The sequence below is a fragment of the Cyprinus carpio genome, chromosome B21, assembly GCF_018340385.1.
Source record: "Cyprinus carpio isolate SPL01 chromosome B21, ASM1834038v1, whole genome shotgun sequence".
In the NCBI taxonomy this organism is placed as follows: Eukaryota; Metazoa; Chordata; class Actinopteri; order Cypriniformes; family Cyprinidae; genus Cyprinus; species Cyprinus carpio.
The window spans coordinates 11305629-11330492 of record NC_056617.1 but is presented as its reverse complement, the minus strand read 5'-3'; the positions used below and the strand labels follow the sequence as shown (position 1 = coordinate 11330492).

The 24864-nt window shown below is 35.8% G+C and overlaps 3 protein-coding genes across 3 annotated transcripts in view; 1 reads left to right on the top strand and 2 right to left on the bottom strand.

Annotated features, from left to right (window-relative positions):
* Nucleotides 1-13: 13 nt before the first annotated feature.
* On the bottom strand, nucleotides 14-2558 carry LOC109060158 (nodal homolog 2-A-like). The gene is made up of 3 exons (XM_019077306.2): nucleotides 1960-2558; nucleotides 489-1243; nucleotides 14-397 (listed from the first exon to the last, which is right to left on the bottom strand). The coding sequence occupies exons 1-3, from the start codon at nucleotides 2243-2245 to the stop codon at nucleotides 245-247; spliced, it is 1194 nt and encodes a 397-aa protein (XP_018932851.1). The 5' UTR covers nucleotides 2246-2558; the 3' UTR covers nucleotides 14-244.
* Nucleotides 2559-19225: 16667 nt separating this feature from the next.
* Nucleotides 19226-20729, top strand: LOC122141317. The gene is made up of 2 exons (XM_042748425.1): nucleotides 19226-19374; nucleotides 19714-20729. Exon 2 carries the CDS (start codon nucleotides 20002-20004, stop codon nucleotides 20572-20574), a length of 573 nt encoding a protein of 190 aa, XP_042604359.1. The 5' UTR covers nucleotides 19226-19374; nucleotides 19714-20001; the 3' UTR covers nucleotides 20575-20729.
* Nucleotides 20730-24819: 4090 nt separating this feature from the next.
* The window catches only part of LOC109046056 (5-hydroxytryptamine receptor 1A-beta-like), a 2623-nt gene continuing 2578 nt past the window's right edge, over nucleotides 24820-24864 (bottom strand). The window contains exon 1 of the mRNA XM_042748422.1: nucleotides 24820-24864. This exon is cut by the window's right edge and continues 2578 nt beyond it. The gene's annotated coding sequence lies outside the window, so the exon portion shown is untranslated.

Below are 24864 nucleotides of genomic sequence, written 5' to 3'. Positions count from 1 at the left end.
ATGAAAACACTTTATTACATTTGGTAGTTTACATACTCTACTATTTACAAATTAGGCAAACACACAAAGTTTTCAAAAATAGCATTCAGTAATCCAGGTGCCTCAGTGCAGGATACCTCATGATTCCAAGTGAAAATACTGTACAAATTAAAGCAATTTATCTTCATTTGTGCTTAAATCTGTATTTCTGGTTTAAGGAGCATATCCAAAGTGCTGGTGTTGAGTTCATTTGGGGTTTGGAGACTCAGTGGCAGCCACATTCTCCTACAACCATCCCTTCGTGGTGTCTCATGACCATCTTGCCGTTCTCGTAGTAGAGCATTGGGAGTGGAGCCAGACGGGTGGGTACGCATGACAAGCATGGGACGCGATCTGGGTGGTGCAGCTTCAAAAGACTCTGCAAATGAGAAGACGACAAACATTAGAATCAGTTTGGCAAAGAGTAAATATTTTAACTGCAATTATTTCAAAGATTTAGAGATTCTTACCTGCATGTAGGCATGGTTGGTGGGGGTGAAGGTCTCATCTACAGGTGTAGGACAGCTCCCTTCACATCGATAGGCATTATACCGCTTCGGATAAACAATCCAGTCGCTCCAACCGATCTGATCGAAATCTACCCACATATCCACCTTCCTGCAGAGAGATTTCTTCTCCCCTTCCTCTTGTGAAACACCAGGAATCACGCTAGCTGCTGCATCACGCACTCTGTCATCAGTCCGGTGGTTCCTCCTGTGACGCCGAGGCGCAGGTTCACCTCCACCACCGGTCCGCTCCAGAGCTACGTACTTGGAGTGCTCAGCAGTGTGGATGAGGGTGGATGTCTTTGCCCGGTTCTGCTTGGAGTAAACCACCATCATGACTCTGTTGGCTGTCAGATGCTGGACGTTCTCATGCCCCTCACCCTCAGATCTTGCAGGCATCTGAACGCGTTCCTCTGAGAACACGCTCTCACCTTGGTGCAACCAGTACTTGAGCAGCGCCGTGATGTTGAAGACCCTCCAGGAAGAATGGGAGGTGGTTGAGTCAATCGGTTTGGCTTTCACAGTGCCAAGGTGAATCCGTACTTCGTCGCAAGGGCTTCGATCACACTCACGTTTGGATGCATGATAAATGTCCACCTCCATCTCCGAGGCGAATGCTGGTAGGCGAATGCGAAGCTCAGACCGCTGGACGTTGTCGCTCGCTGATATGGAGGACATGTCAAATGTCACGGAGAGTTTGTCACCAATCTGATGGCAACCTAAAAATATTTGGATGAGAAATTAGTGACTGGTCAAAGAACAGACGGTTAAACAGTCTAGAAAGGATAAGTGATGTGTGGTGCTTAATTATCTTAAAGGATGTTTTCACACATGGCCACATTCGGGTTAAGCAATTAATAAAGTAGAAAGTTCTTATTGTTTAGATGCGTATTGCTGGCCAAGCCACTTTGAAACAGACGTCTTGAAGCTAATACACACGCTAACTAATAAGCATAATACATGACTTGGCTATTAGCCTAGAACCAGCTAAACTACTAGACTACCTATCAAATTATTTTCTACGGGGGTCTTGTATAAAGCTGAAGAGATTTGTTTTGTGATAATGACTGTAGGGTGACTTTATATTGCTACGCATACTTACTAGTCTAAGTAAACAAATAAATAAATGTGAATCAAGCGTTGTTTTCAATTATTTCATTTTTTTACTCGTGATTATAACGAATTCTGTAGGAATAGCCTATAGTTTGTCTCACAAATGTTTGACTGCTGAATGCAGACTGGCCGTGCAATAAAATCCATGCCGCTTTTTCATTTTTAATTTATTACAAAATATGTTTAATTCAATTAATATAATTTTTAACATCTAAAAAGCAAAGAAAATATCGGTAGGCTTTTGTAAAACGTTATAATGTTTATGTATAAATAAATAAAAATGTTTTAAAAAAATAATAATAAAATATGCATATATACTTACTCTTGGCGACGAGACTCAAGACCGAATCGGACTCATAAAGAGTTGGATTTTCATGGCTCATATGTTTGTCGTCTCCGGTCAGAAGGGTCCGGTAGAGGTGCAGCATATACAGCGGATATCTGTTGGTGTGTCGGCCGTGACCCGCCTGACCTCCGCTGCTCCTGCCAGGTGCTCTCATCCCGCTCCTGAACGCCTCGTGGAGTCTAGGGAACGACGCCGTGGAGCTCACCAGACTGACCCAGAGCGCGAGGACTGCGCTCAGGACCCCGCAGGTAAACCGCCTCATGTCAAAGCTAGGTTATAATCCACCACGCTGAGGAACACTGTCCCTGAGACCTTTCTTCTACACCGTCCTCTGGAAAGTGAAGGTCATGAGTGCTGGCTGGCCATCTAAATTCACTTATAGAAACTTGAAGTCTTTTGATGGTCTGTGAGGTCCTTTGGGTCTTTGAAGTGCCCCTGTGATCCATAAAGGGATACATGTCCCTGGGTCGTCGTGTATCGAAACCAACAGTCTTTTGTGCGTCAAAAGGTGTGAAAACATTAATTCTTCTCCTCGAGCGCTGTGTATTGGAGGTCCTTTTGAAAACAATAATATTAGTGGACTACATTTGTTCATCAAAGGCACTTTGATTAAAAGGAGAAAAACACCCCGACTGCTGAATTATTTCTTAGTTTGAATAAAAATAGAGGAAGTAAGTTTGTTTCTATGGCTTTTCATTGTATCAGAAGGACATAAAAATAGTAATTATGTCATTGCAAATCTCCACATTTTTGACATGTTACCGCCTCATTTGGCTGCTTGATTTTACAAATTACAGCATGTTATGACTATATTCTTGTGGATGATTATAATCGACTCCAGGCAAACCCGTTTCTTCATCAAGGGGGAGACGCTGCGTGTAGCTTAATAAAATATATTTAATATTCATATATTGTAGCCTATTTAGCCAAGTACAACTTGATAACATTATTTTGAATTAAAATATCTATATATATATATATATATATATATATATATATATATATATATATATATATATATATATATATATATATATATATAGTTATATATATATATAGTTATTATAGATATGCTACTGAATAATAGCCTATGTAGGCTAGGTCTGCTTGTACCTCAAACGCATGAACATATTTGATGCCACTGTAAGTCACTAAGAAGAAATGAAAACAAAACATCAGATTTCAGATCTCATCTGACAATTGTGCATCATATATACCCAATTTTTACGCATAGATTTGAGAAGCATCTACAGAACCCCACAGACAATTTCTTTCTTTCTTTCTTTCTTTCTTTCTTTCTTTCTTTCTTTCTTTTCTTTTCTTTCTTTCTTTCTTTCTTTCTTTCTTTCTTTCCACGTATTAAATCCTCTTATCCAACAGGGGGCACTGCCTTCAAAGTTTCACCTTCTGTCCAACACCAACTTGTCTCTTCAGTAGGCTATGATTAGCCAAATCGTAATCAAAGTGATAAAACTCAAGAATTCTGTCTGTAGGCAACTAAAAATATCGACTGCTCATCCTTGCATCAGTCATTTCTCTCGACGCGTCCTGTGTGATGTGTTGACAAGCTCTGCGCTAATTCTGAGTGTTCAGGTGAGATTCATATGATGGATGGAGCATATGCCGCTGTGAGGTACACACGCGCGGGCGCGCACACACATTATTTCCCGTCACAGAATTGAAGCAGACCAGCTGTGAATGTCAGTGGCAATCTCACACATAGTAACAATGATGAGCAATGAGCAAGACAGAAACTGGCACTGAGCCTTCCTCCCACACACTCAGTTATCACATACGGAGCATTTGATGCGAATAAGTGTCAGATCTTATAGGCTACATTTATTCTCCATTGTTTTGTAGGATGTCTTTGCGAATTGTGGCTTGAATTACTTTGTTTTCCACTAAAATACTAAAAGAATTTGCTGATTCAGATGAAGCCAGTTCTGTTTTTTTTTAATATATGTGATCACAAATCAAATTATAATGCAAGTTAAAATGTTTTGTTGTTGATTTGGGTGTTTGCTTGTGTCTAAATCTATACTTAAGACTTCTTCTGACATTCTGACATCCTTAGTTTCCTATATTCATCTTTACAAAGTTAAGAAATAATTTTTTCGTGATATATTTGATGAATTTATCATGCTATGGTATCCATCCATCCATCCATCCATCCATCCATCCATTCACCCATCCATCCATCAATCTATGATCTATCTATGGTAGCTCTCTAGCCATCTATTGACCTTTTTCTGCCATGCATTTTAAACTCAAGATCAGTGCGGATGTTTATGATTGATGTGTATGTGTGGTATGATATGGACGTGGATATGGCCTTGCTCTGGGCAGACAAACTAATTAATCGCCAGGGACCATGACTGCTGTGAATCAGTTTGCAAAACAGAGACCTTAGGCCTCTCTGGTAGAGGAAAAAATGGGAGCATGGAGAAGGAAAACAGAATCAAGCCCCTTTGTGTGGCGCTGGAAGAAAAGTGCACACTTGCGTTAGGGACGGCAACAAAACAAAAAGGCCATGCGATATGAAAGGGCCGCCTTTGTGTCATTTGAATAATGGGGATAATTACCCTCTGTCCGGCGAAGCACCTGCATTTGAAATAAGCCTTTGATACCAACTTAAATCCAGTGAGATGGTGCTGTTTGATTAAGATTCAAGCAGACGCCATCTCTGCCTTTTCAGCAGCTGGAGAGATCACTGTGTCAGCAGCCTGACTGCACTGCACACCTCTGAATGCATATGCGATAATATACATGGAAAAATAGACGGTGGTGTAACTTATGCCTTGCTGCAGCCAATATTTTGGGGGTTTAATAAACCTCATCTCATTATCAAAGTGCAGATAATGTGAGTCTTTATTATTATTATTTGCTAATTCTATCCAGACCTGAGACTTTCAAAGCAGGCTGGACGTCATGTGTCAACAGATATCTCAGTATAGGAGATAAACAGATAGTCTTTACGCACCTACAAAGCTATCTCTTTTTAATTTGGTTGCACTGCCAGGAATCCATAGATGAGCAGCGTCTCTCATTAAACCACAGTCCTGACATTGTTCGCTAGGAATGGCTTTTTTTTTCTGTCAGTCTGATAGCAGAAATTGCAGGGACATTGTAACACGAAGGCAATGAAATTGCTCAGAAAGTAGACATATTTTGTTACATTTTATTCTGAAAGCATCAGAGGCAATACAGTATTCTGACAAAGATCTTTGTTGCTTCGGGCTTGAATCCCACACCACAATGTGCTCAATAAGGACTCTTTGATTTCATTTTGACCATAGGCAGGTCAATATGGCTTTAGGTTCAGAATCCAGAATGGATCCATGCTGTATCTTTCACTCTTGCTGAGAAGACACAATATATATTTGAGTTATTTTTATTATAATAGAGATCACGCAGAAGAATGTGGTTTCCAGTTACTTGTGGAATCCTCTTTCATGCATCTTGAATGTTGGTGTGGGTCATAGATGATCCTTTACCGATGCTTTTATTAGATAGCTGAGTAAATGCATTCAAGCTTTTCTTTAGTCTGCACTATTATGGTCAGTAATCTATCGCTTGTCCTTTTCTCTCTACGACAGCCAGCCATGTGCCACTCTGAATTTGCCACGGTAAACATCAAGATTTTCAGGGCAGCTGGAATTGACAGAAATGGAGCATTTGCCTCCAGGACAGGATAATGAGTATTTGTGTATGTGTGTGTGTTTAAATTTGGACAAAATGCTCACTTCAAAATACTGCTGCTACATCTATGCGCTGTTCCTTGATGCTGAGGCTCAAAAGAAATATCAGGGACGAAAATTTCACAATTTGGCCATGCTTCACTTGTATTAGAAAAATAGCCAGTTGTGAGGATCAGATAGAAATTCTGCACTAGTTCGTAAACGGAAGATAATGTAAAAATGGAAATGAAATAATAAAATACAATTGCTACGAGATTAACGTCATTAATTTATTAATTATAATAAAGCATGTTTCATATTGACATCCATAGTGTTATTAGTTTTCTCGTCAGGATTTTACATCTAACATTACTCTCATGATGGACATTTAATTAAAAAAAATTGCTATTATTTTATGCTTATATTTATTTATTTATTTATTTTTAATGTATACACTAGCTTTCAAAGCTTTGGGAGCGGTAACATTTTTTTTAATTCATTTTTATTTTATTTTTTATGTTTTTGTGCTTAGCAAGGCTGGATTTATTATTTTTTAAGAAGTGAGTTCTTTGCAAAGGAATCATCCGATTTGGGGGTCCGAGGTATCAAAAAGTTAAAAAAAAAACCCCTGAACTAGAATTTGTTCACTTACTTAATTGCCGGCTCACTTAAAAGAAGCCAAAATCTAAAGCAGATTGCAAATTTCATAACTTTTAGCTTTGAGTTAAAGAAATGGGTGACACATGTAATCAAAAGTTATGGATTTCAGCCACATCCCATAGATGAAAGGCTTATTTTTAAGATCAAAGGCAGTTCCTTTCATTTAAAAAGGTGTATTTCTCCACAAATTGGAACTCTTGTCTCTGCATCCTTCCTATGATGTTTTAAATCAAAGATTTCAAGAACCCTTATGTCATGTCCAAACAAATATCTTTAGGCCCAGCGTGTAAATTGAGGTCACTGTTCTGTACTCCAAAGCAGCATGAATGTTGGCCAGATAACAGGGTTTGCTTTCTGAAGGCTGAAGTGTGTTTGTGATATGTGTGTCACAGCAGTGGGTCCCAAAGCTGGCCAGGCAAACATCAGCATAGCGCCTTATCTCTGATTTTGCGCCACCACACCGCAGCTTTGGATCCAAATAGTTCTACTGTTGAATGTTGAAATAAATAAAGAAGTAAGTATTCTTTAGAGTGGAAGAGGCTTAGGGGAGATAAATTAGGCTTTCTTGGATAAACTGTCGGTTTGGTTTATCATGCTACAGAGCTGTTTCTATTTCTGCTTCTCAACAAATTTTGTTCTGATTGGCGGTGACAGTCTTAAATTTAGAGTTAAATCCAACAAAGCCTCTTGTCCTCAAGTTATGGGGCAAGACTTACGTCAAATGCTGAAAATGCAACATGTTTGAAAAGCCTGCTGAGAAATGTCAGAAATCTTCATTTAAGATTTTGTTTAACAATCTGTAGATTGGCGTATTGTTTCCCAAAGGTATTCTCTTTCTATTTTACTCTTATAATTGGCAGAGGAGACCGGAACAGCGATTCTTTCTTGCAGGGAAAATGTTCCATTGGTCTGGATTAAAAAAAAAAAAAAAAGGTTTATTTTAATATTTGGGCTGACACTTGAAAGTATCTGACTTTAAAATAATTTAATGATTTTAAATGACTTTAAAGTATTTTTGTAAGGAAAATTACCCTTGTATCTGTTTTAAGGGTTATTTTAAGGCAGACATTTGAAAGTTTTCAACTTTACAATAATTCAATAATGTAAAAAACGCAGAATGATAATTTTATCAGTTATTGCTATATCTGGTGATATCTATATATATTTTTTTCTTACATGATTTTTAAAGTAAAGTTTTCAACTTTAAAATAATTTTAATTAAAATTAATAAAGTAATAGGGCTGACATTCGAAAGTTTTCAATTTTAAATTAATTGAATAATTAAAAAAAAGCAAAATGATCCTTTTATTTGCGATGATTATTTTCTCTGGGATTTTTAAAGGCTTCTTTTGGTACCGGTGCTGACATTTGAAAGTTTTCAACTTTAAAATTATTTTTTAATTAAAATTAATAAAGTAATAGGGCTGACATTTTGAAAGTTTTCAAATTTAAAATAATTTAATAATTAAAAAAAAAATTATTGCAGAGAAAAGTGGCTTAGCAATAAAGGCAATGGAAAAAATGTCTATTTTCTTCCAATACAAAAAAGAAAAAATGCTATAACATAAAACACATGGCTGGAGCCAGTACTAATATATAATACAACATTTTATAGATTGTCTGGAGTTATTTAGTTGGCATTCATTATCATCGTCTGTGATGACATCAATCAGCCGAAGGGCAAGGTAAGAGCATCCTCAGCTGTCGGAAATGACAGCTCTTCTCTCGGTTTGATTGCAGTCATCTCGTAGTGCCGCAATAACAGCTGTGTGCACTGCTTCTGTCTTTGAGAGAAGGATCTCTGTTAACTGTCATGTCACAACTCCGGAGTCCATTCTCCCAATACAGTTTGCGCAGCTTGCAATTATCAAAGCATCGTTGCAGCGAAAGGAAGTTGCATGCATGTAGCATGTAGGTGACGCATGTCGATTTTTCAAAAGTGTACTTTTGAAAAATGTGTCCCCTTCAGAACAGAAAATTACAGCGGTGATTCAAGCCTTTTGTCTTGGTGATCTGTGTAGACTTCCTTCCAGAAATGACTGCAGAATGGTGAGTCATGGGACTCAGAGTGAGTGTGAACAGGTATAAAATAGGCCTCCTGATTGAATGACCACATCTATCACTTGTAGGAAAGTCGTCCCACCTGATCAATTGAGCAAAGGCCAGGTTGAAGCACATGTGAAGTGTTTCGATTATTTCTATCCTCGGTTCTCCAATAAATGTTTACATTAAATCTCTTAGGTATTGAAAATGTCTATTTATACCTAATATTGGCCTGTTTGAGTGCTGAGAGTGGTTTGTAGACACTGTTTTTTTTTCTCCTCAGATATGTGTTGTCCATTGGAGAAATGATTAAGGATCTGTTGATTTGGGCATCTGTATCTCAGGTAGTTGAATGCCGCTGACCACATCACTCAGTGAGGCGGTGAGTGGATGTGACGTGCACCAGAGGGAAACAACAGAAGACCAAATCAATATTCACTCATGTGAGTGCAGTAGCAGTGCAGTGGTTCATACCAGATTGATAACACACTGCATGCAGACCTGGGTGAAATGGGTGGAAACGGGAGCGTTTAATACGTTGAAGGTGATTCAGAATGCTTTTTTGTTCATTTAGTTAATTATTAAAGTAATGCTGATAATATTTCTTATTAATAATAATAACTTTTGTCTTTTTTAAAGGGGTCATATGATGCGATTTCAAATTTTCCTTTCTCTTTGGAGCTTTAGAAGCTCTTAGTGAATAAAGAAGATCTGTGAAGTTGCAAGGACTAAAGTCTCAAATCCAAAGAGATATTCTTTATAAAAGTTAACACTCGTCCACACCCCCCTGAAACTGCTCGTTCTAACACGCCCCCACATATCTACGTCAGTATGTGGGAAGATTTGCATAACGCCGCCCAGATGTTCACGCAAAGAAAGAAGGCGTACCTTTTATTCTCATTGTAGTATTGTTGTTGCCGCCACCGCCATGTCGTATAGATGCTGTGTGTTTCACTGTGAAAACGAAACTACTTTCTTTGGCCTTCCAAAAGAGGATGATATCCACTTCGTCATGCCTGAGGCTGAAACCTGATGATCGCTGAGGAAATACATCAACTTTGCACTGTGGATCGCCGAATCGGCTTTCACCGTGGATGAAGCGGCGTCCAGCCCGGGGTCGTCACATGTGGTTGCTGCAAGACCAAGGTACGCTCCTTTATAGAATCCGCCTGCCGCACCGTTCTCAAGCCACCCGTCTCTGCTCTTTAAGCCGGCCGCGGCTCACTCTAAACCGCGGCTCACTGCTCGCTCAAGGCCACATGTGTGACGTTGTTCCATTGTGAAAGCAAAACTACTTTGTTTTGCCTTCCAAAAGAAAACACCACTAGAAATCATGTTTATATCATGTTTAAAATTGGTTTTATGTTTTTGTCTCGTCGCTTCGGCCGGACAAGGCTTCACAATATGTTAAGAGGCGTAACATTTCCGTCTCACGCTTGAGGCATTCGGCCAATCACAACGTGCTGGATAGCTGGCCAATCACAGCACACCTTGCTTTTCAGAGCGATGAGCTTTGTAAAAATTGACGCGTTTCAGAAGGCGGGGCATAGAGGAGAAACAATAATGTACAGAATGTGGAAAATAATGTTTTTTTAACCTTAAACCGCATAAACATTTCATTACACCAAATACACAAAATAATGTTCTTTTTAGCACCATCATATGACCCCTTTAACAATATTATAAAATCTTTTTAGAATGATTTTATGATATATACACTACTCTTCAAAAGTTTCATTAAGATGAAAGAAATTCATATTTTTAGTCAGGATTAAATAGGTTAAAAGTGAAACTAAATACATTTCTAATGACACAAATGATTTCTATTTCAAATAAATGCTGCTATTCTGAACTTTCTATTTATCAAGTAAGACTGCAAAAATTAATGAATAAATTAATAAAAAATATTTCCACAAAAAACAAAAAAACAATTATGCTGTTTTCACCAATGATAATAATAGTAAATGTTTCTTGAGCAGCAGATCAGCATATTCAAATTATTTCTGAAGGATCATGTGACACTGAAGACTGGTGTAATATTTATGAAAATTCAACTTTTCCATCACAGTAATAAATTACACCTGTATTATTCAGAAAACAGTTATTTTAAATTGTAATAATAATATTTCACATTATAACTGTTTATACTGTATTTTTTTTATAAAGTAGGCTAAATGCTATTTTTTAACTTTCTATTCACCAAAGAATCCTGCAAAAAAATAAAAATAATAATCAATCAATTATCAATTATTATTACTATTTCCACAAAAAATGTCAGCATATTAGAATGATTTCTGAAGGATTACGTAACACTGAAGACTGGCATAACAATGCTGAAAATTCAACTTTGCCATGACAGAAATAAATTACATATTAAAATATATTTATACAGAAAACAGTTATTTTAAGCTGTAAAATATTTCACATTATTATTGTTTATACTTTTCTTTTTCTTTTTTTTTAAATAAATGCAGCCTTGGTGAGCATAGCTTGGTACACAGTACACAGTAGTGTATATTTATATTTATCAGTATAATTTTTTATATATTTATTAGAGAATTTAATTTAGTTTTTCCGCTTTTCCTTGAGAAAAAAAAAGAAAGAAAATTAATCAATAGTTTATAATAAATAAATAAATTCCCAATACCATTTCTAAATATCAAATCAAAGGTTTTACAATCTCTGGTCACTATAATGAACTTGGTACAGTACGTGATGACTGACAGACACACTCTGACATCCACTGAATCCTGTTTCCTTTCACCCTCATGGGGCTTTCTCGGTTTACGCTTGATCTGGCAAGACATTGATGATGCTGGTCAATCTCAGCATATCAAGCTGTGTGAGCTAGTTTATGGTCCCCTGATCATTCAAACACTCGGTGAGCCCACCGACTGTAACACCTTAAAAATAGTCCAATCCGCAGAGGAAAAGAACAATTACATGGTTTGTGAGTATCTTCATCCCAGTGGCTTTAACAGTTTGTTGAAAGTTGCTAGAATAAACACCAACACAATAGCTCTTCTTATCATGAGTAAATTCAAAACATTTCAAGTTACTCAAGCTTGACTTTAAGTGATGTTGAAATATGGCTTGGTAAACAAAACTTTGACAGAATCCTCCCATGATGTGTGAACTTCTTTTATTGAAGCTGGCAATGTGTTGAATGAAACGGTGTCATGATGAATTGGTTTTGTTGGAGGCAGGGCTTCCTGCTTTCTGTCAGAAATGGGTTTTGTTGCCCTTATAAACATCAGTTTGAGAATTTTTGTTTATTGGCTCCCCTCTGTCCCTCTCTGACCCCTTCAAGTGCCGATATCAAAAGCATGTGCAGGAAAAATGAATAACATTTTTGACAACTGTTCAAGGTCAAGTGAGAACTGTTTGTGCCGTTTGAGTCATGATAAAGTCATCTAATCTGAATCAGGAAAGAAATATGCATGATTATGCACTATATACAAGCGAAAACTGAACAAAATCTAAACCAATATGTCAGTGGATTTTGATGTTAGAGGACACAAGTGGATGGACCATAGGTTATGGACAGTGTTGGGGAGTAACTAGTTACATGTAATGGAATTACGTAATTTAATTATAAAGTAAATGTAACTAATCTGTTATAGTTACTGAGAAACAAATGTTTAATTAAACTACAGTTACTTATGAAAATGTTAAAGATTCCAAAGGGGGTTACATCTGAATATTTTCACACATACAGATTTGATTGATTTCTTTCCCAAATTGCATTGACACCAATGTTTCAGGAGTTTAGGACACAGAAGGACACGTTTATTTAATAATTGTTTTATTTCCTATTTGGGCGTATGCATATGCTTTATTTTTTTTCCTTTTTTTTTTTAGATTAACTGATTTTTCCCAAGGCATTGTCTCATGCAAGGATTTGATTTCAAAAACAGCATCATATGTATTAAACTATATCTTTGAATTTAAATCTGTTTTTAACATGAATGATCTCAAAGTAAAAAGAGGTAGGGTCTGATTTTGTGGTGGCTGTGCTTTAAAATTGAATTATTATAATCTTAATTCAAGTTTGACAGTAATCAGTGTTGAGGACTACTGTAAGGTTAAATGTTTGCAAATGATTAACAGTTGAAACACCCTTTTGAAATTTAGAAAAGTAATCAAAAATTAATCAGTTACATTCCTTTAAGTAATCACACTAAATATTACATTTTTAAATAGGGTAACTTGTAATCTGTAACCTATTACATTTCTAAAGTAGTCTGCCCAACACTGGTTATGGACTCATATTTTGTGATGTTTAAAATTAAAACGGCTTGATGGTTTAATGATTTGTTTATGAGTACACATTACTTTAACATTTTTGTTCTACAACATAAATTATCCCTGGCAAACCGTAAATTTTGCAGCTGTGTTTTTAAAAAGACTACAACTTCCACAAAAAAAGTATAAGTTTTGATTAATCAAAATAGTATGTAGTCCTTATTTAGTAACTTGTGCTCAAAAGAAACGCCTTTAAAATGCATATTTGAAGTAATTTATGTTGTAGAGCAAAACTTAAAAGTAAATAAACCCCCAATATACATTCCTAAGGGAAAGTAGCCTTCCGGATTTACTTACAGATTGAAGTTAAGACTACTGAGCTTTACAGTAATCTAAATCAACAATTCTACTGCCAAGTATAGACTAATGGTTATCCCAACTGTGGGAGTTTATGGTTGTTGAGCAAAGCAGGTGTGAATTTATCAGCATTATACTACAGCCTCAAATACAGCTCATACAATCTGAATTTAGATTCCATTTTATGAAAACTATTACAAAATTATTGCAACAGTACTTTTGTTTTAAATGCCAATCTATGTTGTATTATAGTAGTCCTTTCAGCACTTCATTACTATTTTTTTTTCTCAGTTTAAGTAGAATGTGTGTTGGTCTGGACCATCTCTTCTGTGAGTGGATATCAGATTTAGCTACACTTTCTTCAGGGCCAATGAACAGCCTGATAGAAGCGTTCTAATTATCTTGAAAGTGATTCAGTGATGAGCAGTTACCCTGTTAGTCGTTCCATTTACATTTTTCAGTGTTTCTTTGGGAGCCCAATTAGGAGGGTTGCAAATTAGGTGCATAATAAGCAGCCAATCAAGAAGAATCATTATTTGCGTAATGGGAAGAATGATTTTAGTTTTGCCATTCTTTTTTCACCTTGACATACAGAATAATTACTGATCGCTGTGTGGAAAAGTGCCAAACATCATAATTTTCAATATGTTCTTGGGCCAAAGAGCACATTGAAAACACATCTGTGAGCGTCCGTTGTCAAATACGCTTAGACAGATTGACCTATACAGATGCTGACTCTTGTCTTTAGGCTGTGAAATAATTTCATAATTGTTTTCCACTTGCTAATCATTAATGTGTGTTTGTGCTAAAGCAAAGCGTGGGGTTGTGTTTGTTGGGCAGGCTAAATGTCAAACTGTCATGCTGATTAACAAAATGCAGGAAACTGATTTGTATTCTCATGTATCCGTCATGCTGCGAGCCGTAATTGGTGTGAGCAATTGGCAAATGCGTTTTAACAGGTCAAATATTCTTATTATCTTTAATGAAAGTGGATTATAAATATGATTTAATTGACTGCTTTGCACTTTTTATCTCTGAAAGTGTGCTATTATCTTAAAAATGTGCAGTAATGGTTGCAGCATCCTCTCTTTTATCACTGCTGGATGAAATTTCATCGTGTGAACTCTTGCTTCTGTGACAGTTGCCAAAGGACATCTCCAGAGAGGTTTATAGCGTGACCTTGGAGCATAAGTTTTGAATATGGAAATTGCTTTCCGTTTTAGGCCCTGATTAAGTGGCCTTGCACACAGCATTCTATGCTTGTTAAGTATTTAATGTCCGTTTAATGAATGCTCATATAATGAATTTGACATGGTGGCCATGAGCTTCTGTGAAAATTAGCTGTTTGCTCTAATGTCTGATCATCGTCCATTACATGTCTGTGGATAGTGGAACTGACCTGCGATTAAGTTACGCAATACAGTAGATTTTGGTCCTTAGCTGAAGGGTTAAATGCGGGTTATTTGTTTGGTACGTTATATCTCGGTGGATTTTGCATGTTGTTGCAAGAGCTCACATTTTTTATTGAAATAAGTCAGTTTCTGATTAAATTAAATAATTGTATTTAATTTTTTAATTGTTTATACATTAAAAAAAAAAATTTAAAGTAACATTCGGATACATACAATAGGTTTGTATTTTCAATTGTAATTTTTTAAAAATTAATTTTTGTTAATTTTACCATTTTTGAACATAAATATATTTACAAAATAGGTTTATATTTTTAATATATATTTTATAATTTTGAATGGAATGTTTTATCATTTTAAATTTGATTAAAATATTATTTTTATATTTTGTTTATTTTGTGACATTGACCATTTTTGTGCACAATAAAATGAAAAAATAAATGAAATGAAAAAATATTCTATTATTAAGATCAGAAAAGTTTTACCGGTTTTTCTGATACAGAATTGGTTTATATTTTGAACATAATTCTTTTTACAATTTTGAAATTATTTTGTTTGTAATTTTACATTTTATTATTATATTCTTTTCAGGTTTTTTCGTTGGTGACTGACCATTTCTGTGCAAAATATAATGAAATTATTAAGATCAGAAAATGTTCACTGTTGGTTTAAGTCCTTTGGACTCATTTGAACATGTAATTTATGATTATAGTGTTATATACTCAGCATCTAGGTTATAATTGCCATAAAAACTGCGTGCATGAATTTTGGTGGTGTTTGGAGGTCAGAAACCACTTTAAAGCTCAATTCTCAGAGCCAAAAGTTGAGAACTGCTTTCCTTTTCTCTCTCTCTCTCTCTCTCTCTCTCTCTCTCTCTCTCTCTCTCTCTCTCTCTCTCTCTCTCTCTCACACACACACACACACACACACACACACACACACACACACACACACACACACACACACTCACACACGCACACACGCACGCTTCTATTTGACTTACAAAGGACATAATGATAGTGAGCAAGTCCTTTTGTCACTGATGAGATAAATATTTATGAGCGGGCGTGGAGGCGATTGAACCGACTTTCTTTGGACCGAGGGGCTTCATTAAACGGCAGGGAAAATCACTGAGGTCATGCGGCTGAGTGAGATCCACGTCTGCAGTTGACCGCGTGGGCTCTCTGAAGTGCCCATCAGTGGGCTGCTGTGCAGACATGTAAAAAAAATCTCCACATGCTGGTATCTTCATATCAAAGAGAGCTGATTACCACCAAATATTTCAAATTGCACTTCCCTCTTTCCCTCTTCAGCATCAAGAGTGGCGGCCTCTTTTCTCTTATTCTTCACTGACAAGTCTATGCACGGGGGCCTCAAGAACATCCGATAAATTGCATAAGGTGAAGAACACATCTGTAGGTGAAATGACATTTGCTGCCAAGTATATAATGCTGACATATAACTAAAGATTTATTTGACTGTAGTAGTTTGTTGTTGCTTATATATTATTAAAAAGTTTTAACAACTTTCTGGAATAAGTTTGTTTTCAATTAGTAATTGCTAGTAAATTTCACAAATAATTACTAGCAAGTAACACATTGAATTAAATGTGAAATTTTGAAGTAGAAAGAATGAAATAGTATTTTCTTATGAATTGTACTGCAATAAACTTCATTAATTATTTCTTGTGTATTTATTTGTAATCAAGTAAGCATTCATAAGACAAAAGACCTTATAATTTACCAATATAGCATAATACATGCCTCAATACAACAAAGGTAACTACTAAATAAAAAAAAAATACATTTAATTTTAAGTTAAACCTATCATGACATCACAAGACTAAATTTCACAGCAAAATCAACAACGATATAAAAAAATGTCAAAGAAGGAAACCATAATTATTGATGCCGCAGTGCATGCTGGGACTAGGCTGAATAGGACCGAACCACAAAATATTATTTCAGTGTAGGCCTTTGTGAATAAAATAAATAAATAATAATAAAAAAAATACTGTAAAAAATAAAGAAAATTGTTTCTATACCCTTTTTTCTCAGTTTTTTAAAGTTTATTTTCAAGGTAAACATTTTCATGTAAAGTGAAGTTTAAAAATACATTTCTAGTTCTTTAAAGAAACCAATACTCTACTATGGTTCTTGAAAAAAGGGAGAAAAAAGTATTTAAAATATTAACATCACATTTTAAGTTATGGCGATATAACTACAGTCTTTTTCATACAAACTTTTTATGTCTTTTTATGTTTTGTAAGTTTTACAAACACCTCGTTATTTACAGTTTGTGTTCCTCTCTGGGTATTATGAGTGAAGCTTGTGAAGGTTCTTCATGTAGTTTGGGTTGGTGGGAAAAGACTGGCATTCTTTCAAACAGCTGCTGCCGATGGGTTAGCCTATGCCTAGAGGTGATATCTGGATGACCTTGTCCTGTCCACCTCTGTGTAATAAGATGATCTGACAGATAACTCCCATGAGCCCCCGGACATGTGCTGCTTCATAGCACTCCAACCCTGACAACAGCATGTTGTTCTGAGTATATCCGGCTTCTCCTTGGGATGCCTTTAATTTTTAAAAATGCATGAGGAGAGTTGTTTGTGTGTGTATGAAGTTACATCTCAATACTCCAAACACCACTGCTGATTTTATGCTTTATATACACACAAAAACACACACCCAAAGTTGTTGTAATGGATTCATGATGTGCAACAACTCTTAAAAACTTGGGTGATGTGATGGGTGTAGTTTTTTGCTGACACTGCAATTTGACACTTTTAATGCCACATTTTTCAGAATTTCACATACTGTATGTGCATGTGTTAAATGTAACATTTGACAAATAAATGTTTGTCAGCAGGATCATGTGAAAGTATGACATTTTCAATATTTTTATTAAATTTATGTCATAGTGTTTCTGTTTTTATTTTTTATTCTAAACCTTATTTTAAAAACTGTTATTTCCTGGTTTAAATGTGATTTAAAATCAGACTTTCAAGCTATGAAACTCAAGTGACCATTCAGTTGTCCTCTTTTAGTTCGTCCATTATATGCCTTATTTATTTTAAAGATTGTATTCTTTGTCAAGAGCATCTTCTCCACAGCAATTTAGACAAACAACACAATCTCGTTTCACTCTCATAACAGGAAAAGCAATTATCCTTCTGAGCAACATCTAAATGGTTTCACACAAGGACCTTTTTTTGTCATTTAAACCCCTTTTTGTGGCTAAATGGACATTTTCTGGTTATGTGTTGTGAACAGATTTCCAACAGATGTATCAATGGAAGCCAGTTTCTGCCCAAGGATAAAAAGCAATTGAAACTTTATTTTTTATAATCTTCAAATCAGAATTTTTCCCCTCCAGCTGCAAGTTTATAACTCACAATGTGACTTGGTCTTTACTTACAAGACATATCAATGTGATATTGAAATATGCTTGTATAGAGTCCTGCAGCACCTAACTCTGATAACCTGCAGTGGCCTCTGAGAGCTTTTGCACTTTTATTCCATTACTGCTAGGTTCATACAGACCCACCTGTCCATGGGGAACACACATGAGTGATTGTCTCGCCGCGCTGTGCCTGGGGAGGGCTGCAGGTGGCTCAGACTACAGTGGAGCCGGCGTTCCTGCAGCACCACTCCAGCACTGAACTGTGTGCTTTTCAGTAGCTGCAGATTTCAGAAAGAACTGCAGTCCTTTGATTAATTATTTGACTTTCTGAATGGTCTGTGTCTACATGCACAAATATTGATATTCCTCGCAGATGTTTCTTACATGAATTTTCAACTGCACATGAAAAAAGAAGCAAGTGATGGATAATTAAATATCATTGACTAATCTATAATTTTGAATAGGAGTTTTTCATTTATGATTTCTCTCTGATTTCTTTCCTGTGAATTGAATCAAGAAAGGGGAGGCTCTTTGACCACATCTTTTCGAATCTGGACATAAATGTAAAGATTAATAATTTAGAAAAAGTGTAAAACAATGTTGCATTATGATGGAAATGAATAAAAAGATACTTAAGATTCTACACTATTTCTAGGTCACTAGTTAAATAAGGAAATACAAGTGTACATTTAGTTTATCAAAAGTACAGTAAAAAATATTAATACAGTGAAATATTTTTACATTTTTAAAATGTAATTTATTCCTGTGATGGCAAAGCTGAATTTTCAGCAGGTTCACCAGAAATCATTTTAATATGCTGATTTGCTGCTCAAGGAACATTTCTTATTATTAAAGTTATAAATCGTTGTGCTTCATTAGGTTTTTTTTTTTTTTTTTTCATTTGGAAATTGATACTTTTTTCAGGATTCTTTGGTGAATCGAAAGTTGAAAAGAACAGCATTTATTTAAAATAGAAATCTTTTGTAACAATTTTTTTTTTTTTTTTTTTTACTGTCACTTTTAAATTAAAGGCATCTTTGTTGAATGAAAGATTTTTTTTTAATAAATCATAAAATAAGTTATTTTACACAAACTTGAAATATTGAAATTCATGTTATTTTTTAATGACATATTTCTAATTATTTTTGATAAAACATACAAAATATTTCCTTAACTATTAACCTTTGGATCTGAGATGTTTATTCGACTTTAAAATGATACATTGATTTAAGTCATAAAAAGTAAACTGTACTGTACAAAAATGTCAACAACCTTTATATGTTTATATGAGCCAGTTTTGTTTAAGAGTCATTTCGCACTGACTTGTGCCCCTGATGACAAGCCTGTGTTTTTTGATAAGTCAGTTCTTTCCTCTCACATGAGAATTCTTCAGCGAAACAGACCAACATCCTTTGCCAGTTTCCTGTAACCATAGAGATAGTGAGTTCAGCCAATCCCCAGCCAGGACTGAGTGGAATGTTTTCCTGAACTCTCTATGAATTTCCTTCCACGACAAACGCTCTCTCCTGCATTTTTAGAGCACAACTCTCAGTCTTTACCCTCGTCGGGAATACTTTTATGGAATTCTGTGGAAAAAAGTAAGTTTTTAATTCCTTTAAAGTTTCATTTCTGCACAAATATTTCATTTCCACAGTATAACAAGTTATGCAAACCTCAGAAGACTGGTTGATTATGCTGTTGCATAGTCTGTAGATACGGCACACTTCATCTCATAGTAACAGCTTAACTGCCTCACAAATGCTTCAATATTGGCTCAGCCTCAGCAGGTCTCTGGTGTGCAAGACTCACCGAAGCCTTTGATTAAATTCTATATTAAACCCGAGATCTCCACAGGATGGCCAGCTCAGTAGACTGATCTCAGCAGGTTAACCACTTACATATTTCAGTCATTCACACAAAGGCTCATTCTGTTCCAGTGCTGTTTTAATTGAGCACCAGGAGTCGCCATCAGGCCCCGGTCCAATTCCTGGAATTGCAAACCACGTTCTCCAGAACAGATGTTCAGCAACGGTCGACTGCATTCGCCTCTGCTGAGACATTTCCAAAAGTGGGGTTTGCAGAAATGCCATAGAAGAAGCATTTTGGTTCCCCAAAGAACAGTTTTTCCACTATAAAAAGCCTTTTCTGGAATTGAAAGGTTCCTTGGATGTTAAAGGTTCTTCAAGGAACCAAAGATACCAATAAAGTGTGTGGTTGAGAAACGCATGTCTGGATTGACGGGAGATATGACCACTGAAAGTACAGACAGGACCCTGACAGTTTTGCCCAGTGTTCCTTTCAGGAAGCCATCTTCTGTTAATCAATCATCTATGGGCTGTAGGACCCCGAATCTGCCCCATGTTTGCTTGGACTTTGAGCTCAGTCTGGCTGTAGTGTTGATGGTCTTGGCTGGGATTTTGATCTTGGCATTGCTGTACTGGGTGTTCCTGCTGCGCCACAAGCTCCGCGTTGCTCAGGCCGGGAACACTCTGGAATACTTTGGTTTCTTCCACATGGCTCAGTATGATCTAAAAGAGCCCAACCTGCCCGTAGTGACCCCTTCTCTTCCCTCCCCACCTCCACCTGTTCCTGGACCTCCTCTTCATGTCACTCCACCTCCACCGTCCATGTTGTATATGTCCGCCCCCATCATCCACACCACCCCACCCAGCCCTCACCCGTCATGTGGAGCCAGCTCGGACGCAGAGGTGTATTCGCGGATCGGAGTCCTGCGACCCTCGAGACCCTCCAGTGTGAGTCAGACCCAGGTGATCCTGTTTGAACACTCTGCTCTTTGACGGACTGATGCTTTCAAGTACAAGCACAGCTGTCTTCATTTCAGCTGTGTAAAGTCGTGTGGATATTTTGGGCTGTTTTGTCATTTTTAAAGTGTCTAGGGTAGAACAGACAATCACCCTCTTTTTAAGTGATATATATATTTAGATGTGATGTGTGTGTGTATATATATATATATATATATATATATATATATATATATATATATATATATATATATATATATATATATATATATATATATATATATATATATTAGATGTGTTACATTTAAAAGCTTTCGAATGTGTTAGGAAAAATAACAGGAAAAGGGGTTTGTTTTGAAACAAACATTCCTCTTTTTCCTGAATCTGCCTTTGTTATTTCCTTTAAAGGGTGGGATTTCCTGAGAAGGACTTTCCTGAGATTCTTTATAAAATTCAAAAGCACAGCATTTATTTCTAAACCTTTTAATACCATTATAAATGCCTTTGATACATTTAAAGTGTCTTGCTTAATGGAAGTATTAATTTTCCATATATATGCCCCCAAACTTTTGCATGGTGGTGTATACAAACTGTATATTTATTGTTTTTTATTATTTATTTTTATTTGATATAATTATTTATAGATATAGTGTAAACCTGTGTGGACAAAGTAGATTCTTGCTTCTGTAAATAAATGCTTCAGAGTTGCAGTAGCTGTGTAAATTACATCTCTGAAATGCGTGTGTTGTTCATGTACAAACATTCAAAGGCCACAAAGTATCTGAATAATTGATGACCCTCTACTACTTCCTTTTCTCATAATGGATAATTTAGCATTGTGAAATAGCTGCGGGAGGAATATGATAATTGTGGAGCAAAAGTTCACGACCTTGTTTTTGAACTAAAAACTTGCAGTGGATTTAACATTTTACTCAGTACAGATCAACCTTGAATGTAACTGGTCTAAATCATATTTTCCAAACATTTGATGTATTTAAATCAACGATTAAGACATTGTATGCTATTCACAGCTACTAGAATATGACTGAATTATGTAGTTAATGTATTGATGCTCAAAGCACTTGCTTCTCTGATGTACAAACTTTATTGTCCTGTTTAATTGCTGTCTGAGTATATGATAAAAGAAAACTGGCATTTTTATTTAGAAAATAAGTTCACAATGATACTCTAATTTCAATATCACTTTTGATTGTCTGTAAAAACATATCAGAACAAAAAACAGATCATATTTCTCTTACATGCATGGATTTTTTTTCTCTTTAAGCAAACTAAATTTGTCACTTGAAGTGTTTGTCAAAATAAAGCAATATATTTTTCAACACTGAGAATATTTTATGGATAATATAGGAGTCTGTCAAATTGCCATTGTTCTGGTTTGTGTATTGGAATATTTAGGTTCCATCTGAATCAGTTCCATCCCTGAAAATATTACATATGATTGCATGTGTGAGTGTCTTTGATTTGACATCAAGCTGCATGTTTGTGATTTGTGCTTAACAGTCTAAAACTTTTAATAATAGGAAACAAGAGAATACATAAAATGAACAAAATATATTTTGCAGTAGTGAAAATATATTTCATTTTTTGGAGCCACAAACACAAAAAGTGTCTCCTATGAAGCAAATGTAACTTTAATTCTAGAATCACGTACCAATCCCACTTTCCCTCGCCTTCATTTACTGTCTCCTCTCAACTGTCTCTTGTGGCAAAATGGCAAAAAGCCCAAACCTAAAATAGCAATGAACAATAAATTTCAATTTTGTGGAATACTGCCCATTCCTGTCTGCTGTCTCATATGTGGACACCTTTTCTTCTGTCCTGATTTTGAATGAAGTGTTTTGGAAATCTTATCTTTCATATGTCCTCTAACTGAAGCTGGAATACTAGCACCTGCCACCTCTGGGAAAGCATTCATTGACATACACTCCAGCTGTAATTGTGAACCACAGAACTACATTTTTTGTTGTTTTATTTTAGGTCTGTTTGACAATTGTTGCTAGTGTGAACAAGACCCAAGAAAGCCCTTTTTTTTTTTGGATGTACCAATTCCCCTGTGAATTACATATGGCTGAGCTGCGTTCTTGCGTTTAAACCTTTGTATCTTGCCCGCTGTAAAGACGGCCACTCGAGAATCTGCGTTCAGCTGGCTGGATTACTTTGGACTTTCTAGAATACCCACACATAAATGAACATCTTCCCACAATTATTCTTGGTTGAACCGCTGAGAAATATTCAGAATTTACAGATCTCAAACTGAATAACTAGAGCTTGTAAAAGGTCTGATTTTGGAAAATTCACCTGAAGTGGTCTTGGTGTCCCACTTTTTTAACCTGACAAACTGACTGACAAAATGTTTGATTTGATGTGTTACTTGCCTTTTTTGTACACTGAAAAAAGTCAACAAGCAAGAAATATTCTTCAGAAACTTCTTGTAAATTTCACAAATAATTGAAAAAATTAAATAAATTTGAAGTAGAAAGCCTGAAATTGTATTTTCTTGTTGGAAATACTCCAGTAGTCTTTGTCGTATATTTACAACTTCAAAAAATCATTTTACATTGTAATTATTTGTAAAATTTACAAGCAATCCATGAGTGAAAACTGTTTCACTGTAAATATTATACATCACACTACCAAATTATTAAGCTACAAGTATGTGCTTACTGTTTAATTAATCATATTTCAGCTAGAGTTCAAAACCTAAATATTTTTTGGATACCTATGTAAATTTTGCACTTTTCCTCACATAAAATAACTGGATGGATTTAGAAGATTTGGAATGTATCGTTGTGGACTATTTCTGATGCTTTTTTTGCCCCTTTTAGAGCTTGACAGACCCAGTCATGCTCTTTTTGGCTGAGAAGGTTTATTTGTTATCCAGTTAGTTTCAAACTGTCTCTACTGTATATTTGTTTTGGCAGAGCTGTAACCCAAAATAGACAATAATGGACCTCATCAATGTTTGTTGAGTGTTCAGCAGTGGTTTCTCAGCAGGGTTCTGGAGGTTTCTCATTGTTAATAAATAGCTGTGGATCCTCAGGTCGCTATCATGCCAGCTGTGGGTGTACACGTGGGCTCTGTGTATTGTCCTAGGCCTTTGATCAGATAATTGCACCTCAGACCCAGAGTTTGAAACATCAGTGTCGCTATGGTGACCAGCATCACTGTGTCCGCTCTGTTGAGTGGATTTTAGTGATTCAGACACAACTGGATGGCAGGGCTGCTGTACCAACTTTTGAGACTATATAGCGTAATTCTTCAAAAAAAAAAAAAAAAAACAACAAACAAACAAACAAAAAAAACAACCCAAAATAAATATTCCATATAGAGTTGCTTTAGTGGGACACAAAAGATTTTGAGTTTGAACTCACAAGTATGTGGCCCAGTTGCCTGTTTCATTGACTTTTCACATTTTGATTTTCAGCACTGATGGAACAAACAGACAATTTAGTTTCAACAAGAATTCATCAGTTAACATAAACAGTGTCAGCTGGGGACCTGTTAATATAATTCATTGGAACAATTTGCACTGGCACATTCCTGATCATATTAAAGCCTTGAGATTTCTAGCATTGCAGAAATAAAGAGATATGTGCGGTGGAGCGTCTTGTTGCGAAAACATTCTTTTATGAAGGGATTTGTTAAGAGGATCTTTCGGCCTTTCCATTGCTCCTTTGTATCCATTGTTTCATGCATGGTTTCCACAGGGGATGAAGGTGCAAGTCAGGATTAATGGGTTTTAAAGTGCCTGGCAAAGAGGAAAAGTATAAAGAAGCATTTAAATGATGGACTGAAAGTGACGCACCAATAAATATATAGCTGTCTCTTGAGAAAATAACACTTCCTGTGATTAGCTTTTTGAAATCCTTAATCTTAAATGTGGTCATGTGCCATCAGACATAATATAAAAAATTAAATAGGTTTACTTTTATAATATACATATTGATACTTATATAACAGATATGCATCCAAGTCAATGTTATAAACATAATATTTTCACAGGCGTCAAATGTTCAAGGTGATAATTCATAAAAGGGGTCTTTAGAATTTTTTTTTTCTTGCTGTTGCTTATAAATAATGTGCTAGACAGCTTTAAAATATGATATTTATCATCAATACAATTATATTTAATTATTTAATTAAATTATTCTTCTTTGAGCATTGCACAGCTTCTTCTCGTTCATAAACATTAGTATTTATCATTTTTGGTCTGTGCATATAATTAGTTAAATTAAAAAAAAAAAACAATGAGAAGGACAAGGACACAAGGTAAATGTACAGAGGGACTTTTTATTTTTTACACCA

Excerpts from the sequence above, each read along its gene's own strand:
- LOC109060158 (XM_019077306.2), bottom strand. The coding sequence starts at position 2,245 with ATGAGGCGGTTTACCTGCGGGGTCCTGAGCGCAGTCCTCGCGCTCTGG. Across the intron at positions 1,244-1,959 it reads CTTGAGTCTCGTCGCCAAGA|GTTGCCATCAGATTGGTGAC; the intron begins GTAAGTATATAT and ends AAATATTTTTAG. Across the intron at positions 398-488 it reads CCAACCATGCCTACATGCAG|AGTCTTTTGAAGCTGCACCA; the intron begins GTAAGAATCTCT and ends TCTCATTTGCAG.
- LOC122141317 (XM_042748425.1), top strand. The coding sequence starts at position 20,002 with ATGTCTGGATTGACGGGAGATATGACCACTGAAAGTACAGACAGGACC.